Source organism: Pelobates fuscus, chromosome 5 (genome assembly GCF_036172605.1).
Source record: "Pelobates fuscus isolate aPelFus1 chromosome 5, aPelFus1.pri, whole genome shotgun sequence".
Classification (NCBI taxonomy): Eukaryota; Metazoa; Chordata; class Amphibia; order Anura; family Pelobatidae; genus Pelobates; species Pelobates fuscus.
In genome coordinates, this window is record NC_086321.1 from 85,037,613 (window position 1) to 85,056,725 (window position 19,113).

The 19,113-nt window shown below is 38.0% G+C and overlaps 1 protein-coding gene across 2 annotated transcripts in view; it reads right to left on the bottom strand.

Moving 5' to 3' along the window:
* Positions 1–223: 223 nt before the first annotated feature.
* LOC134612512 (granzyme A-like) overlaps positions 224–19,113 on the bottom strand; it is a 47,534-nt gene continuing 28,644 nt past the window's right edge. Inside the window, exons 1-5 of one of the 2 annotated variants that reach the window (XM_063456891.1) lie at positions 8,370–8,440; positions 7,943–8,081; positions 6,911–7,052; positions 3,435–3,713; positions 224–500 (exon numbers count right to left, since the gene is read on the bottom strand). In XM_063456891.1, coding sequence (XP_063312961.1) covers positions 345–500; positions 3,435–3,713; positions 6,911–7,052; positions 7,943–8,081; positions 8,370–8,430 — 777 coding nt within the window. In that variant the 5' untranslated portion in view covers positions 8,431–8,440 and the 3' untranslated portion in view covers positions 224–344. Of the gene's footprint in view, positions 501–3,434; positions 3,714–6,910; positions 7,053–7,942; positions 8,082–8,369; positions 8,441–19,113 lie in introns of those variants that run through there. The other variant, XM_063456892.1, reaches the window with a different exon arrangement.

Sequence of the window (19,113 nt, forward strand, 5' to 3'; positions counted from 1 at the left end):
GCTTGTGAAGTATGCATGTCTGTGTATGCTACAATACAGTTAGTGATTGTCTAATTGCACATGCATTAGAAGGTAGTCGTTTTGCTTTGGATACCATTCCCAGATCTATGTCACATCTAACAAGGCCCTGTGTTATAGTAAATTAACTACAGAAAACATTGAATTTTTAAAGATGACTTTAATTCTCCTATTAAATATTTTGACAAATCAGATTGCGCTAGAAGAAAAATATCACATAAACATATCATTTGTAAATATGCAAATTCATTATTATATTAAAGATACAATAAGCTGTAAAAGGAAATTTAATTTAAAATGATCAAAAGTCTGAATAAAATGCAGATTTAGAAATCACCACCAATAGTAGTCTGTATCCACTTCACATATTGTGATGTTAATCGAGTATACACTCCAGGTATTTTTGGACTGCACTTTTTGCTCCCAAATGAAACAATCCCTCGTAGTTCATTGTTACAAATTAGAGGTCCACCAGAGTCACCCTATAATAAAAGAGACAACCTGTGAGATATGCATATATAAATAACTTTATATAGCTCAGTAGATTTATTTGGTCTGCAAAGGAAGTAGCATGTTCTGGGGAATTCTTGTGGTTATCCATGTGCCTTACCACATGTGTGCACACCCTGTGTTGAGGATTTTTGGACATCAATCCTAAAAAACTAAAGGTGCAAGATGAGAGTGCAAGGAGGGACATTTAGTACAGTGTGAAGGAGATAGGCCATGCCACCTGGTAAGTGTATTCACTGCTAAAACAGATTGGCCATTGAGGGAGCAGGGGTACCAGTTATACCTGTATGCTCTAACACACTTGTGGTTGAGTTAAATGGATGGGTGAGAGTGTTGTCTACATCCACCTCGCCTCTAAAGAATTGACCAAGGGATCTTACCTTGCGCTGCTATAAGTTTATTTAACAGTTTAACTCATTTAACGTGATTTGAACTCTTCTTTGGGAATAAATATCTCATACCAAAATCCTGCTCAAAGGATCATGGAATAATACCTGTACCCATAGGCCAAAATGATATATTCCTAATTGATGAGGGAGATGTTTCCCTGCTGATAGACCCATTAAGTGCACTGAGGGACAGATAAATAAGTAATTTTTCTCAATTTACATTTTAAAGCCTTATCTATATAACGTATTGAGAATTTTGGGTACACTTTTGCATAGACTATCTCTTAAATATTTTTTAATATAACTTAGTAGAGAAAGGTGTTAACTTAGTAGAGAAAGGTGTTAACATATATTGCGACATACCAAAGGTTTATATTACAAAATCGTTCCCACATAAATTATTATTAATGTACAGAGACTATTTTTAATACTATATAATGTGTGTCTGAATTGAAACAGAGAAAATAAAACAACAGCTACTTCAGTGTCACATCATATCATTCCTCAACATTCCTCCGTTATCTTCTTCAATGAGTGCTTGATATGTGCTAAATAGAACAGCCTTGCTTTACACAAAACCATATTTGAGTCGAATAAGTTTAGTTCTTTGTCATGTGGTTTATACAGTCATTAACAGATTTGCTCAGTCACTCTCACACCTACAAACCATCCTTACCCTAATATATTCTATACCTCACACATGTTCTAAACCATACAGTGGTTCTATCACATTTAACATATGTTTTCCACTTCAAGTATTAGTCAGCAACGTGTACTGTAAAAATGTGACAGTCTCTAGATAGCTCAAACAACATTTCGGTAAGAAAGCACATTTTTAATTTCTAACCTTTCATAAGGGTTTATTTATATGTTAAAGCAGGAAATAATGTTTACATTGTCTTGATCTTCAGCATTCACTATCTTTCGGTCTGATCAGAAAAAATAAATGAGCAGTAATTCCCTTTAACTAAAGAAATATAACATAAAATAGAACCCTTGGGCATTGTTTTTTTTTTTTTTAAATAGCATACTGGGATACAGGCCTAAGGATGCCACTAACACATTATGGGTTTGTAAGCTCTTTCGAGCAGGATCTTCTCAATTGTTCCTGTAACATTTTGTAATTGTGTTGTCTTCTGTTACATTTCTAGGACAATCTGGGCCAAAATTGCCACACAGAAGACAGAGCAGAAATTTTTTATTCACTTTAAATTCTTGACAAGTCACACTTTAGTGACTATTACTAACCATAATCATCTTCAGGGCTGTAATAAGTGCAATACCATACCTGAGTAAGTATTGTTTAATACATTTAAGCATTATAAAAAGCCTCCCATGCGTTAGATATCATGCACTAGTGGGCTCATAAACAGGAGTGATGTGAAAAGTAAAATAAATATCCTCTAGTAAACTGTCTATAAGGCTAACGGTAAGATGGAAAAGAGCAATAAATATACATGTATAGTCCCAGAATTGCATCAGCAACCCGGAGATCTTCCAAAGCTCTTCATATATGTTTAACTATACTCAAATGAAACAAGACCCACATGTGGAAGTATTAAGCTACAATGATGGAGAATCTACCACATAGAGGGAACACCAGAAACAAATTTGGAAAAACCTCCAAGGCTTTGTGGAGTCTCCAAGGCGCACCCACTGAATTCCTAGGTTGGCCAATGACACGTCTGTATCTTTTACTCACATTTTCCAAATTGTATTAGAGCTAGAGTGATTTATGTCTCCAATGTTCCTTGGATATATATGGGAAGTAGATAGGTGTTGGTTGAAACCACAAATATCTGGAGGACCATAGATTTCACCCACCATATTATTGTTAGAATAAACATAAAATGATTGATACATACACTATTCCAATGAATTAGTAGATGCTTTATATAATCCCTTCCAACAAATCTTCCTGTCCAGATCATTTCTGTCTATAATTAGAACAACCACTCTGATAAATCTTTAGTAGAGACGTTTACTGTAAAATCCTTGCAGGTGTCTAATTGTTAACAAAACAATATTAAAGATAGAAACACACATCAGTGCAACCCATACAATAAAATAAATGCCACTTACCTGCCTTGCATACACTCAATGAATGGCAGTGCATGCTGTTAAAAGCACCAGAAGTTTCAGGGTTAATAGTTTGATTATAAGTCAAGCAGCTTAGGTTTAACTTGCTCTCAGAGCTGTTTACAGGAATGAATGTGCAGAGATCTTTGGCATACCAATTACTCGCAGTATCCTTCAGCATGCTAAATACTTGAGGTACTCCTAATCACTGAAGAGTACATTTGTTTTTTTCTTGAATTGTGATTCATGACTTCTAGACACAGCAAGAACCTAACACATACATGCATGCAATATACACACATATAAACGTACATCACACATTTCTTTACATAGTGCTACAGTGGGTAAGCAGGGGTGCAAGTTTATACATAGAGGAATTATTTTCATAGTAAAATTATTTGACAAAATAAAAAATTTGAAATTATGAAAACCTCTTACCGCGCATGTATCTGTTTTCTGTTTTTTAAGTGGTTTGGCACAGAGCATGTTATCAGTTATTATTTCTTTTGGTTTCTGTTTGCTATATATTTTGTGGCATTGGTTTCTATCGACAATCGTTAAATTTGTTTCACGTAGATAGTCCGATGGTACGTCTTTGTTAGCTTTGGTGACGCCCCAACCTGCAGTGTCGCACACAGTTGAAATTTTCACATCTTCAGTAGATTTTGGAAGTTGAAAAACTGACACAAATTTGTTCAGCTTTGCATTACCTTTTAACTGTAACATATAAAAAATGAACAATATGCAATTAACCATTCAATATTTAGTTATTTTTGATTAAACAAAGTAAGCATAACATTTATTTCAGTTCTAGGATGAAAATAGCAATATGTTAAATAAATAAAAAATAAAATAAAAAATATTACATTTGCACAGTTTAATATTTCCATGTGTTTGTTCATCCATGTCAGAAATACTGTGGGAATACAACGTTTAAAAATTAGCTTTTTTTGTAAACTGTAATAGGTGACTTAAAAACTCACAAATGACCAATCAGCCTGCATAGAAGACCTATGGTGTTCCTATAACCTTACATCCTCAGCTTCTCTATTTGCTATAATAAGTCCATCTTTAATAGCAGTGGAGGCTTAGACAAGTATTTCTCTTTAAGGCCTATTTTTCTATACCAGTACCTTCTATTACCAGCATCCCCCTGCATCAGTCCTTCAACTGTCAAAGTCTTGCCGACGCTAGATGCTACAGACTCAGATCTTTTATTGATGCTCAATCTTTGAGGCATCTGCAATCTAGTCTGTTGGTGCATCAAACATGCTTTTGCATGTATGCACTTTTTTGGCAAGGCAAAGGTGACACAGATGGATGATGCCATATGCTAGGACTATTTAAACCACTTTGTATAGTGCACTGTTCCATGTGATGCACTGCTCTGTGGTTCTTGTATCCTTAAGTGTGTTATTTAGTGTGGTTTTTACGTTTCTCTTGATATCCACGTAGTTACACTACTGCTAAGTTTATCTTGCATCCTTAGCAATGATCTAAAACACGTATGGAAAACACTCTGGTTTTTGGAACACATGTGACTGTCTTTTGTTTGTTTCTTTGCTGTTTGCAGTTGAGTGTCTCCATTGCCCTGACCTTTGGCTAGTTTTTAGTTCTGATATTTCTACTTTCTTTCTCACATTACATCACATTAAGCTGAAGTCCGGTAATACCCAATTGTATCTTTCCTACTGTTCATAGGGATGTGATCTAAACTCTGTTTAAATATGCAGCAATATTGATCCTTTCATCTCAAACTACCAGACGTGATACAAACACCTCACACACCAGTCATGACTGCCATTTCCATCTCTACATTTTCTGTGGATGTCCAACTAGCAAGGTACATTAAATTGTCTGAGCTCCACTTTAGTATTCCTCAGCTGGACAAGAAGGAATAAATGTTAGTGGTTGAATGTGAGCATAGGCACTTAACACCACACTAGCAAACAGACTCAGAGAGTTGTGCCTGCTAGCTGATACTAGTCATATCTATTAGTGACAGAGGATGGTCAGTCCTCTGACACTAATTGTTTTCTCCAGTGTTGAAGGACTGGGTAACATCCGGCACTAATTCTTTTCACAGTGTCAGAAGTTCTGGCTGATTCTGATATTGAAGCTAGAGCATTGGCCATCCTCTTCCCCATATTGCATTTCTCTCAACTCAACATCCCATAGGGAAGATCAATTTGATCAATTTCATATCACTAACATAAAATCACTAAGCACTAAATTGTAAAGAATAACAGCAGCTTTGCATTATTGCAAATGTTATGGTTCAGAAAGTACCTTGCACCCACTCCCCTGTTAAGAAAGACTTATAACGGAAGAGATCTTTATCTACTTATCTGCCATCCAAACACATAACTTGAGCAGACATCTCTTCCCTGTTTTAGAGGGAGCTTCATTAATATCTGTGCTTATAGATATGGATAATAAAGTAGAAAAGTTGGATCGGACAAACATAAAATGCATTTACAACAAATATACATTAGCAAACATTCTACCAATAATACAATAATAATTATTACTTGATACACCTCTATTTTAATTCTCCCTCCTCCCCCCATTGTCCCTTGTTTTCCACTGTAGCGGATGGGCTGTAGTTCAGTACCCCTTTTTGGTACTAGAGGCTGTCCATACCGCTGTGTGTGTATTTTGTTCTGTTTTATTGTATACCTCCATTGCAACACTATGTTACTGTGATATTTCTTCTAGTTGTTCGGTACTAATAACATTATATTGAATTTCACTATATGGTTAGACAAACGAACAAAGTACCGAACAACCCGGCCACCCAGGAGGGGAGTGTGGCACCAATTGACCCTATTAACCTTTTGCATATCTGGTTAACCACAAATGCCCGAACCCCGGTGTGATCCTCTGGATGGCCGTTGTTCGTATAGACGAACACGTGGCGGCTGCCATTTCGGCATACGAATGATACCAGCGGGGTTTGGTCGTCGAGTGCCTAGAAACCCAAATCGGACACTGAACAGCACGAACACCGCTAACACCTTCAACATCGTGCAATTTTGTGAAAAACCACCCGAACAGAGCGGTCTTCTCTGAGAATAACTATATGAATGAGGGGATTATGCCGAACAAAGCCACAAACCCTCTAGCCCTAGGATTTCATATGTTTTGATTACTCGAACAGAGACCGACCGCGCAGCCCTTTCGTGTGGAACTATTTTGGGCATACACCACGTGTGTGGTTGGTAAAACTAAGACCTCCAGGAAAGTGCCGAACCCCTGAACCGATCTAGGTGATTTTTCAGTATGTTGTTCACCCAGATCGGGGCTATCTGAGGATATGTAAATTATGGGTGCATGTTATGGTTTTAGGATACATCCAAGAATTGGGGAAAAATGTGTTCTACAACTTAAAGATAATTACGGTAAGTTATCTCTCATGCTGAGGGAAGGGAATATGTGTACTGTATCCATCTATTTATTGGCTAATTCCTAATTACCTGTGGGTGTCTCCTTTGCATGGGAGAATTGCATAAAAGCAGAGTGTGTGGCATTAAAAAATAGTTCTGCTCCTGATACTGCGTGTCGTCCAATTATTGGGAAAGGTGATGGGAGATTTGTGGATTTGCTTACTGCTTATGCTGTTCTTCTTGTAATATCCTGCTTGTTCCTAAGTAGCTGTTGGAGCACCAGCGGAGAAGAATCTATGTTGAACTAGTGCTCCGCTACATCCACCACCTCTTTTATGCTAGTTTATATCATTATTGTTTTATTTTATATTGTGTTTTATGTTAATATTATTATTATTATTATTATTATTATTCCATAATGTTTTGTTTATGTTTAGCATTGTAAAATAGTTTTCAATAAAACAATATTTAACAGAAAAATTAGATCACTTCCTGACTCTGTCATTACAAAGAATGAAAATGTCTTACCTGTATAAGCTTAATATCATTGGATCTTGTGCAACTTTGAAAGTCTGGGTGTGGTACTGTTTTGGAAACCAAAAACCTTTGCTGTTCACTTTCATTTCTATTCCAATAATGGGCCCCCAGAATGACCACTGACTTACTATCACTGTAAGGAAAGATTTTGATGTCTGTTAGAATTCCTGATATTGATACATAGATTACTCAGCCATTATATTAGGTTGACTTTTAAAATATAATATGTTTCTGCTGATACTTATTACATTTCGGTTTCTACTAAAACTTATTATATACTGAGAAAAACCAAAGGCCTCAACACATTGAGCACTTGGAAAAAATATTATTCAATACTCACTCAAGTATTTTTGTGTTTACCCTGGCTATTGACGTTTTTTGGAAAATCATTAATGAACTTAACAAGAGGTATGAAATAGTTTCCTTTCCTTTCAGAGTAGTTACTTTACATATGTGACTTTTATTGAACATAATATATTGCGGCACTTTGTGTGTTACTCGCAAGTGTGACTACCAATAAAGTCAAGCCACAACTAAGGGTTAAACTACCTAAAGTAAAAACATCACTTTAATTATAATTCTCACTTTAGTGAATAACCATGTCAATCCAAATGTTTAAAACGACTTAATTTCAAGATAAACATTTTCAGAATTTCCACTCTACAAAAATAATGCTAGACAGTTTTGCAATTGTTCTAGTCTGAAAGACTGACCTCTTTTCCACCTCAAAAAGTGGAATTAAAAATAAACCCAAAGCTTATTAATGATAAATGTTATGAATATAAGAATTGTTTTCATGATATATATTCTTGTGTTAAATTTCAGACTGTCAACCATACGATAGCCTCACTGCATGATAATTTATTTCAAAGTTTACACCAAAATACAACAATTTTGGCATTAAATGTGCAGTTCAGTTCTTAATTCACTCTGCCACCTCTCTCTTTTTATACTCAAATAACACAGAACTTAATATCACATATGACTTTGAGTTTCAAAATGTCTGTCTGCAAATATACTTACATTGGACAATGTGCTGCGGTTAAAACCCAGTTTGTCTTAATCAAAGTTCCTCCACAGTATTTGGTACCTTTCAAAAATGCCATGTATGGTCTGGAATGGGCCTTAGCTTCCTTCCCTCCAATGATTTCCATTGAATCTCCTGCAGATTTGAGAAGGGGAGCACATAAGAAATAGTTACATTTTAACATGAAACCTGTATCATATAAACATGGGCACCCAGACATATCTTTGTGTTCCATAGAAACACTTTGTCAAATCTCTGATACATGCAGAGCTAAAGCTGTATGTTGCATTAAGTATTTACAAAACGATATTAATTATCCCACAAATAAATTGTAATGATAGAATAGGTTACTCAATTTCTATGGTTCCATTGTTTCTGTTTCAGAAAAGGAATATGTTTCTAATTGTTATATCATATATTTACCTTTAGAAATTACTATAAGGAGAAACAATGCAGACGTGTAGCAGATGGAGAGGAAACCCATTCTTGCAGATTGTAATAATGCTGTGTACCTTGATGTAGCATATGTATATATATATATATATATATTAGTTTAAAAGGGCCTGTGGTTTTTATGGTATGTGAGAACTAGTCTTTGTAACAGTAACTGATGTTCCATACAACCCATTGTGGTTGATAGAGCATTTCTTGTCACGGTCTGTCAAAAACATATATGTGTCTTCTCTTCAAGCAAATAGAATGTATCACACTCAGTGTAGTTTTATTTTCCTAGATTATAAGGAAATGAATACTCAATTAATGAAAGAAGGAAAAGTTTGCATTACACAATTATCTGTTGCAGTTGTCACACACAGGGTGATGAATAGTGTCACATACAGTTGAGGCTGAACTATAGGGGCTGTGTTACCACAGTTTTTGGTACAATAAAATCTATTGATGTGGTAAAGAGTCTGTTAACAAAATGTGTCTGTTGTGGTGATGTCTGCAGTTTCCTCAATCCCTCCATTGGTGGTTGGAGATACTGTTAAAAAAAAAAAGACTGAGCAATTAATCATGTTACAATTTTAGAATATGTTTGAAAAAACACCTATTTTCTGGATCTAGACTCTTCACACAGACTTTGCATGGGTCCATCATATCCTAGGCATTCTAAAAAGACCCATCTGCAGTCTCAGATTGCTGCAGCATCTATGCTCCCAGTAAATGGGTATCAGCGTTTGCAGGAATCTATGATCTGCAAACTTTCTTTGTCTTAGGAGTGAGCATTAACACCTAGCAAAGCTAGTTGGTATGCGGCAGCCTCCTGGAGTCAAATTCCAGAGCTGAAAATGCTTCCACTGTGCTTTTACAAAACTATATTAATTAATCCACAAATAAATAGTTATAATAGAATAAGTTACTCATTTTCAGTAACAGCGTTCAGCCAATCAGGTAATTAGGGGAACCACGCTGAGCATGGGAATCCTGATTACCTCAGATTATTTAAATTAGCAAACGGATGGTTAGCTCATCTCACAAAGTAATGAGAATATATATAACCCAAAACATGGGTAAAATATACCAAAAAGAAGTCAACCAGTAACAGCATACAAAAACATTTTTAAACTTATATATACATAAAAGAAGTCAAGAACCCAATTGTAAAGGGAAATCCTCAATATATTTAATATCTCATAGGACATATTAGATGGACTTGAAAAGTTTTGCATACTGCACACAGCTAAACAGATAACAAGGCGACAATGTATAATATAAACTTAAAGGGATTCTATAGTGGCAGGAATACAAAACCGTTTTCCAGGCACTAAAGAATCCTACAGTGGATTCTAGAGAATCTGCAGTGCTGAGGGGGTTAAAACCCCTTCAGTCACTTACCTGAATTTCAGCGCTGGGTCAGACTCCACCCACGCTCCTCCCCACGACGTCAGCCGGCGGGGGAGACCTAATGCGCATGTGTGGTAATGGCAATGCTCACATTAGGATTTCCCCATCTGAAAACATTCAATGAAGAGCATGAGGACATCCAGTGTCAGATAACGGACCAAAGGTCTGTTTTATTTCAGGAAGTCCCTCTAGTGACTGTCTGGTAGAATGTGGCAGATACCAAGGGATGCGCTATCACCAATGCTGTTCTCCATATGCCTCAACCCCCCCCCCCGCCCCCCTAGCCAGATGATTACGAAGAGTGGATAAGGATACAGATTCAAAAGTGTATCTCCCATCAGCCACCTACTCTACAAGGATGACATCACGCTGATTGCCAAGAGTGAGTGGGACATTGACTCGCTGATCCGCCTATCTACTATATACAGCAAAGACATTGGAATGTCGTTCAGACTAGATAAGTGTTGGCAGATGATCGCAAAAAGAGAGAAGATAAGCAGGACAGAAGAAGTTCCAGTACCAGATAAAAAAAGGTAGAGAACAGCTATAAGTACCTGGGGGTACCAAAAATACATGGCAACCATGAGGAAGAGGTAAGAAGGATAGCAACATCCAAGTACCTCTATAGAGTCAGACATGTCCTGAGGTTCTAGCTCAGTGGCAAGAACAAGATCCAAGTCATCAATACAAATACCCTTCCAGTTATCAGGTACCCAACTTGAATAATAACCTGGCCAACAGAAGAACTGGATACTATAGATGCCAAAAATTGGAAAACTACTCACTATGAATGGAGAATTCCACCCAAAGTCCAACACCCAGAGACTGTACACTAGGAGGTCAGCGCCTGTTAAGTGTCAAGGCCACAGTCCTGGATGAAACACAGAGCATCCACAAGTACATAACAAAGATGGCTCCCAAAGATGAACTTCTAAGGGAATGCCTGAGAAAACAGCAGATAGAGGATGCAGAAAAGGATTAGTTTCCATGGCAAGACAAACCTCTCCATGTGGTGTGCCACCAGCAGATAGTGGATGTAGCTCACATTACAAAATCACACCACTGGTTGGAAAAGGCAGGAATGAAAGACAGCAGTATGGCACTAGTCCTAGCAGCACAGTAACAGACACTCAGCACCATATCAATAGAAGGAGGAGTCTACCACACCAGACAAGACCCAAGGTGCAGACTGTGCAAAGAGGCCTCTGCGACAATCCAGCACATAGTTCCGGGTGGCAATACCAAGTGACTTTAACATCAGGAGGAAGGAACATGAGAAGGTGTATAAATACCAAGGACTGAAAGCAAAGCTAGAAAGGATGTGGAAATTAAAGGCGGTAGAAGTCCCAGTTGTGGAAGGAGCACTTAGGGCTGTAACCGAGTTGGGATTCACATGGCCCACAGGGGCCTATTTGCTGTGTGAGGACTGAGTGGGCTTATCCCAAGTAGCGGATCGTGGCGGAGGTACAGTTCCTGGACCTCCTAGGGCTTAAAGCCATTATTCCTTTTCAGTGCAACAACTTTAAAGCCCATTAAATTGCGGATGGCATGGAATGCCTAAGGTCTCTCTTCTTTTCACGACCTTACTAAAACCCTTCAGGACTAAGTTATTGTTTGCTGCTATATATTAAGCATGTATAGCATGGCCAGCAGAATAGAAACTAGAGGAAATACATAAAAAAACATACTTAACAATTTGCTTATAAAAATTTGTTCACATCTAGTAAAGTTAAAGAAAAGTTAGGAGAAAGTTAATTTTCATGATTTAATTGTATGTTTTCTGGGCTTTAACACCATAGGACGAGTTGACTATTTTTGTGTGAGTAGGGTTAAATCCTTGCTCTCATCATGGAGTCCCAGGTATTAATCAATATCTGGGGCTCCCCATCTTTTGTGATCCAAGATAAACAGATGAGCTGAATGCAGTGCTCAGAGTGAATGTTGCATACAAACCTTTAAGTGGGCATATAAATCCAATTGACAGCAATGTGGTTAAATCCCTGCTCACACCAGGAGACCCAAGAATCAGATGATACCTGGGGCTCCTCCTGGCAGCTAGGGCCATTTTTAGTGAACCCAGGCTAACAGGTGAGCTGAATGCAGTACTCAGAGTGAGTGCTTCATACAGACCTTTAAATGGGCATATATAACCCGTTGGCTGCAATGTGGTTAAATCCCTCCTTACACCCAAGACCCAGATATAAAATGATACCTGGGGGTTTAAGGTAGGGTTAAGATAAGTGTAGGGTCATGGTTAGGTAAATGTTAATTTTGGGTTAGGCTTAATGCAGTTTTAGGGTTAGGGGTAGTGTTGTCGCGAACCCGAAATTTTCGGTTCGCGAACGGCGAACGCGAACTTCCGCAAATGTTTGCGAACGGGCGAACCGTGCGAACCGCCATAGACTTCAATGGACAGGCGAATTTTAAAACACACAGGGACTCTTTCTGGCCACAATAGTGATGGAAAAGTTGTTTCAAGGGGACTAACACCTGGACTGTGGCATGCCGGAGGGGGATCCATGGCAAAACTCCCATGGAAAATTACATAGTTGATGCAGAGTCTGGTTTTAATCCATAAAGGGCAGAAATCACCTAACATTCCTAAATTGTTTGGAATAACGTGCTTTAAAACATCAGGTATGATGTTGTATCGATCAGGTAGTGTAAGGGTTACGCCCGCTTCACAGTGACAGACCAAACTCTCCGTTTAACGCACCGCAAACAGTCCTCTATATACAGAGTAAACATGGCTCCCTCTATATACAGAGTAACATGGCTCCCCTCTATATACAGAGTAACATGGCTCCCCTCTATATACAGTGTAAACATGGCTCCTCTCTATATACAGAGTAACATGGCTCCCCTCTATATACAGAGTAACATGGCTCCCTCTGTATACTGTGTAAACATGGCTCCCTCTATATACAGTGTAACATGGCTCCCCTCTATATACAGAGTAACATGGCTCCCCTCTATATACAGTGTAAACATGGCTCCTCTCTATATACAGAGTAACATGGCTCCCCTCTATATACAGAGTAACATGGCTCCCCTCTATATACAGTGTAAACATGGCTCCTCTCTATATACAGAGTAACATGGCTCCCCTCTATATACAGAGTAACATGGCTCCCTCTGTATACTGTGTAAACATGGCTCCCCTCTATATACAGTGTAAACATGGCTCCCTCTATATACAGAGTAACATGGCTCCCTCTATATACAGTGTAACATGGCTCCCCTCTATATACAGAGTAACATGGCTCCCTCTGTATACTGTGTAAACATGGCTCCCCTCTATATACAGAGTAACATGGCTCCCTCTGTATACTGTGTAAACATGGCTCCCCTCTATATACAGTGTAAACATGGCTCCCTCTATATACAGAGTAACATGGCTCCCTCTATATACAGTGTAACATGGCTCCCCTCTATATACAGAGTAACATGGCTCCCCTCTATATACAGAGTAGCATGGCTCCCCTCTATATACAGTGTAAACATGGCTCCTCTCTATATACAGAGTAACATGGCTCCCCTCTATATACAGAGTAACATGGCTCCCCTCTATATACAGTGTAAACATGGCTCCTCTCTATATACAGAGTAACATGGCTCCCCTCTATATACAGAGTAACATGGCTCCCCTCTATATACAGTGTAAACATGGCTCCTCTCTATATACAGAGTAACATGGCCCCCCTCTATATACAGAGTAACATGGCTCCCCTCTATATACAGTGTAAACATGGCTCCTCTCTATATACAGAGTAACATGGCTCCCCTCTATATACAGAGTAACATGGCTCCCTCTGTATACTGTGTAAACATGGCTCCCCTCTATATACAGTGTAAACATGGCTCCCTCTATATACAGAGTAACATGGCTCCCTCTATATACAGTGTAACATGGCTCCCCTCTATATACAGAGTAACATGGCTCCCTCTGTATACTGTGTAAACATGGCTCCCCTCTATATACAGAGTAACATGGCTCCCTCTGTATACTGTGTAAACATGGCTCCCCTCTATGTACAGTGTAAACATGGCTCCCTCTATATACAGAGTAACATGGCTCCCTCTATATACAGTGTAACATGGCTCCCCTCTATATACAGAGTAACATGGCTCCCCTCTATATACAGAGTAGCATGGCTCCCCTCTATATACAGTGTAAACATGGCTCCTCTCTATATACAGAGTAACATGGCTCCCCTCTATATACAGAGTAACATGGCTCCCCTCTATATACAGTGTAAACATGGCTCCTCTCTATATACAGAGTAACATGGCTCCCCTCTATACAGGGGCGTACCTGGAGCATTTGGCACCCGGGGCGGATCCTTTATTTGGCACCCCCCTCCCCAACTTTGAAATGTAAAAAACAGCTGCAATTTTTTTTTAAATGTATGTTTATGCAGTGTGTGTATAGTGTGTAAAGTGTGTGTATATTGTGTGTATAGTGAGTGTGTATAGTGTGTACAGTGTGTGTATATTGTGTGTATAGTGAGTGTGTATAGTGTGTGTGTATAGTGTGTATAGTGTGTGCAGTGTGTGTATAGAGTGTGTATAGTGTGTGTATGCAGTGTGTGTAGTGTGTGTGTGTATAGTGTGTGCATAGTGTATGCAGTGTGTGCAGTGTGTGCATAGTGTGTACAGTGTGTGTGTATATTGTGTGTATAGTGTGTGTAGTGTGTGTATAATGTGTGCAGTGTGTGCAGTGTGTATGTAGTGTGTGTGTATAGTGTGTGCATAGTGTATGCAGTGTGTGCATAGTGTGTACAGTGTGTGTGTGTAGTGTGTGTAGTGTGTGTATAGTGTGTATAGTGTGTGCAGTGTGTGTATAGGGTGTGCAGTGTGTATAGTGTGTGCAGTGTGTATGCAGTGTGTGTAGTGTGTGTATGCAGTGTGTGTAGTGTGTGTGTGCATAGTGTGTACAGTGTGTGTATAGTGTGTACAGTGTGTGTGTATATTGTGTGTATAGTGTGTGTATATTGTGTGTAGTGTGTGTATAGTGTGTGTATAGTGTGTATGCAGTGTGTGTCCCCAAGCCCCTAGTCACACAACCAAATAAAAAAGCCCCTACCTACCCCCCTCACCCTAAAAAATAGTGAAGGGGGAATAAAATTACTACCCTGTAAAGTAAAATTCAACTTACTATTCAACGTCTTCTTCTTCTAAAATCTTCATTTTGTTTAGCCCCAAAAAAGGCCAAATAAAAAGCCATCATACCCGTCGAACTTAAAAATAAAATAAAAAACCAGAGCACAAAAAAAAAATTAATCCATCTTCACCCATGGAGGGCTCCGTGTCAGTGTTTATCAGGGATCCTTAGGATAGGTGTCAATCCATATCTGCCAAGTGACCCTATGTAGGGGGAACAGTCCCTATTCTGCTCTGTGTCAGTGTCTGGAGGGAGTATCTGCAGTAACACAGAGTGTCTGGGGGGAGTATCTGCAGTAACACAGGGTGTCTGGAGGGAGTATCTGCAGTAACACAGAGTGTCTGGGGGTAGTATCTACTTGTAACATTTATATGCACTAAAAAAATAATAATAATAAATTGAAAAAAAAATAAAAAATGCTTGCAGCTTCCGAATTAATCTAAAATTGATGCTGTCCAGTAGGTGGGAGGGTCTGCTAGGGAGGGTGTGCTGCTGATTGGCTGTAATGTGTCTGCTGACTGTGAGGTACAGGGTCAAAGTTTACTCAATGATGATGAATAGGGGGCGGACCGAACACCGCATGTGTTCGCCCGCGGTGGCGGACGCGAACATGCTATGTTCGCCGGGAACTATTCGCCGGCGAACAGTTCGGTACATCACTAGTTAGGGATAGTGTATAGTTAAGGTTGGGAGTAAGTTTAGGGCAGGTATAGGATTATTGTTAGTGTAAGCATAGAACAAATTCTAGGTTTTGGTTTGGTTTGGAAATTGAATAATTACCTCAGTCCTTAAGAAGTTACCAAATATGTATTTATGAGGTGTAAAAAATAACATTAAATACAAACCTTTTTTTTAGCAGCTGGGCTTTTTCACCTAAGCTCCCTATCAATCACTGTCAGTGTAGAGAAAGCATAAAGAAAATGTTTTCTCCTCTTCCTCTGTAATAATTGCCCTGATTTTGACTTATCCGAAATGGAGTAAGTAGTAATTTGCTATTTTTTTATTTAAATTTAAACGAAAGTGAAGCATGTTGTGAAAAAAAGGTTAACACAAGTTAAAACTGATTTGTTATGTTTTATTTAATGGTGTAAATTATAGAGAAGTGCCAGTTACATTTTAATTTATTTACAGGCGTACCCCACTTTTAAGTACATAATGGGACCAGAGCATGTATGTAAAACGAAAATGTACTTAAAGTGAAGCAATAAATTTTTTCACTTCCCAATGCATGTACTGCATTGCAATAGTAATTTACAGGCATAACTGATACCGCAACTGCAGATTTCCAGTGATTTTATTTCTAGTGATTTATTTAGTGATTTCCAGTGGGCTTTTATTCAGTTAAAACAAACAGTAAAAATACAAATCTTATTCCAGATTGTACCATTTATCTTTAATGTTTTACTTATCTGACAACCTTAAACTGGGAAAAGTAAAATAAACCTTCCCACTGAGCCATATTCTGTCATACAGTGCCAATTTGTATTTGTTAGCAGCGTATTCGCACACTTTGTTTAGAAACACCTCTTCATCACTTTAAGCATTTATGGTTTAACTTTGAATGCTCAGAGTTGTGGCTAATGCAGCTAGGCTGCTAAGTCATAGTTAGAAAATGGCAGGGAAAACCCTTTCACTGGATGGCAGCCGATTGCAGAATATGGACAATGTAGGGGCAGAAATATATATATATATATATATATATATATATATATATATGTTCAGCTAGGATTAGGCATTATAAATTTGAGTTAATTAACCTGTGCCATGTCAGAAGGTGTGAGAAGGTTCTTACCCCAATGACACTGGACTGAGCTGCTCCGGGCGAGAATAGAACCTTCCATTTACTGTTCCCTCGCAAACAGAAGAGGTGCGGGAATACGAGGCACCTTTAAGTACACTTCCGGGTATGTCTGTACTCGCGAGTGTATGTAAAGTGAGTGTATGTAAAGCGGGGTATGCCTGTATAAAGAATGTAGGAATGCTTCACAAAACTAATTTTCTTATAATCATTTTATCACCACTATCAAAACATATTGTTATCTATTTATTTGTATTGTTCTGCAAACATTTCCTTTTTTGCTGTGACTGTACTCCAGTCATTAAACCTGGCCTCATGTTTGTATAAGTATAGCAATTTTGCAGGCATTGTATTGTTGATGCCAGTTTAAATTCACAAAAAAAAATCTGGCACTCACATACTTTCAAATCAGCAATTTTATTAGGAACCCACCAGTAACATTTCAGTCCCGATAAGTGCTTTTCCCAAGATAAAAGTAACTTCTTATTATTTTATTATTTATATAGTGCCATTAGAGCACCTGTAGGACATCGTCATCTATAAGTCCACCATGTTTCCCTTTGATCTCACTAGAAGAGAAGCATTTATCCTGAATGCTTCTACAAGGAATGCTGCTGCTGACAATGCTGTGACTGAAAGACTCAAGTATTTCACGGCATTTCATAGAAAAAATACATGTTCTCACTTTGAATTTTTTATTTTTTTTGCAGAAACCAAAGCTAAATTAAATCACCACTTCTCACAGGTAAAGTTATGCCAGAGATTACCTTTAGATTATTTTTGCATCTTTTTTTTTATAGCTTATAGTTTAATAAAACAAATAATTATTACCTTGTAATTTAAGAAATTACACAGCCACTTTTTCCAACTTACATTTTTGTTTACTGGAAAAAAAAAGAGAAAGAAGTAAGGATGGCCTGTTTCTTTTCCTTAGGGGATGTAGCAGGAAATCTTTTATTTTTGGTTCTTCTAGCAACGGTTTCAGGGTCATTCACTAAAGTTACAATGTTACAAAGTGAATTTCAAATTTAAGGCCATAGTGTCCGAACTGAAAGCACAGCTGCTTTTCTTAGTTCAGCTATTTAAAAAAAAAAAAAAAAAAATTGAAATCCATTTGAAATACTCACTTTAGTGAATAACTGATTATCTCAAGCAAATTGGTTTTCCATGAAATTCTTTTCTGGGATTGTAGCGGATGGACCTTCATGACGTCTGAATGTGTCACTGCATTGCAGACATGCTGGTGAGATAGTCAGTGATGATGTATGTTAAATATGCATGTTGCAGTCCTTCTTCTGTGTGTAATCTAGTTATTATCTGTTGATCCATGTTTCATGTTTCTGTCTTTTGTGTAGCTTATTTTATTGTATTTTCAAGTGTTTGACATGTCCAGCAGATATTGGTGATAATCAGTGACTGGCATGAGACAACTGTGCAAAGTTAATACTGATGAGATGGCGCTGTGGAGGATTAAGACCTGGTCAATGTTTTCTTAACTTGTTGCACAGATGAAGGTAGTGGAGAAGTATGAACTTCTACAGACTCAACTGTAGGCAGTCACCAACAAGATCGGAGCTGTCCCTGTTGATCTGCCCATCTGCCAATGAATTAATGAATTGCTTGTTGGTAAACCTTAGTGTAAGAAGACATAATGGACATAGAATGATGAGACAAATTTGAGGGATTGTCAGGGAGGGAATACCGTGTTAGTGGTAGAGACTCGGGATGCCATTAATGTCTATGCTGTATCTGTATGGATGGTGTTTTAGGTCTAATCTTTCTTGTGGTAGAGACAAAACCTCAAAGGCAGCACAAGCAGCAGTGGACAAATAGCAACACAAAAAAAAAATAAAACACCTCAGTGGCATGAGGGTTTAGTATGTGGCTATCTTGACTTGTTAGCCAACCACCACATTGAAATTAGTAAATAAATACATTAATAAATAAAAGATAAAAGTCCTATGAGGGCCAGATATTACTATAGTGGAGGTATTTTACCTTCATGTGCACCAACTGCATGTATCCAAAATGTTTAAAACAAGTGACTGGACAGCCATTGCTGTCTAGCCATTGGAAAAAGAGGATACCTGTGAAATATTAGGGGGCCTATTAATAGTGAAGGGGCAATTAAAATAGAATCTGTTGAACAAAATATATACTTACCATAAGAAACATTCTTTCTTCCAATTCGTTTTATCTCCAACCCCAAAAATGGCAAATAAAAGTCCAGAATAATCAACACAGCTTATTACAATTTTAAAAAGCTATATTTAAAGATAACATCAGATCTTTATCCAATGCTACTAATAGTCACCCCCAATGACAGTATATCATTCTGCATATGCTCCATAGGGGGGTAT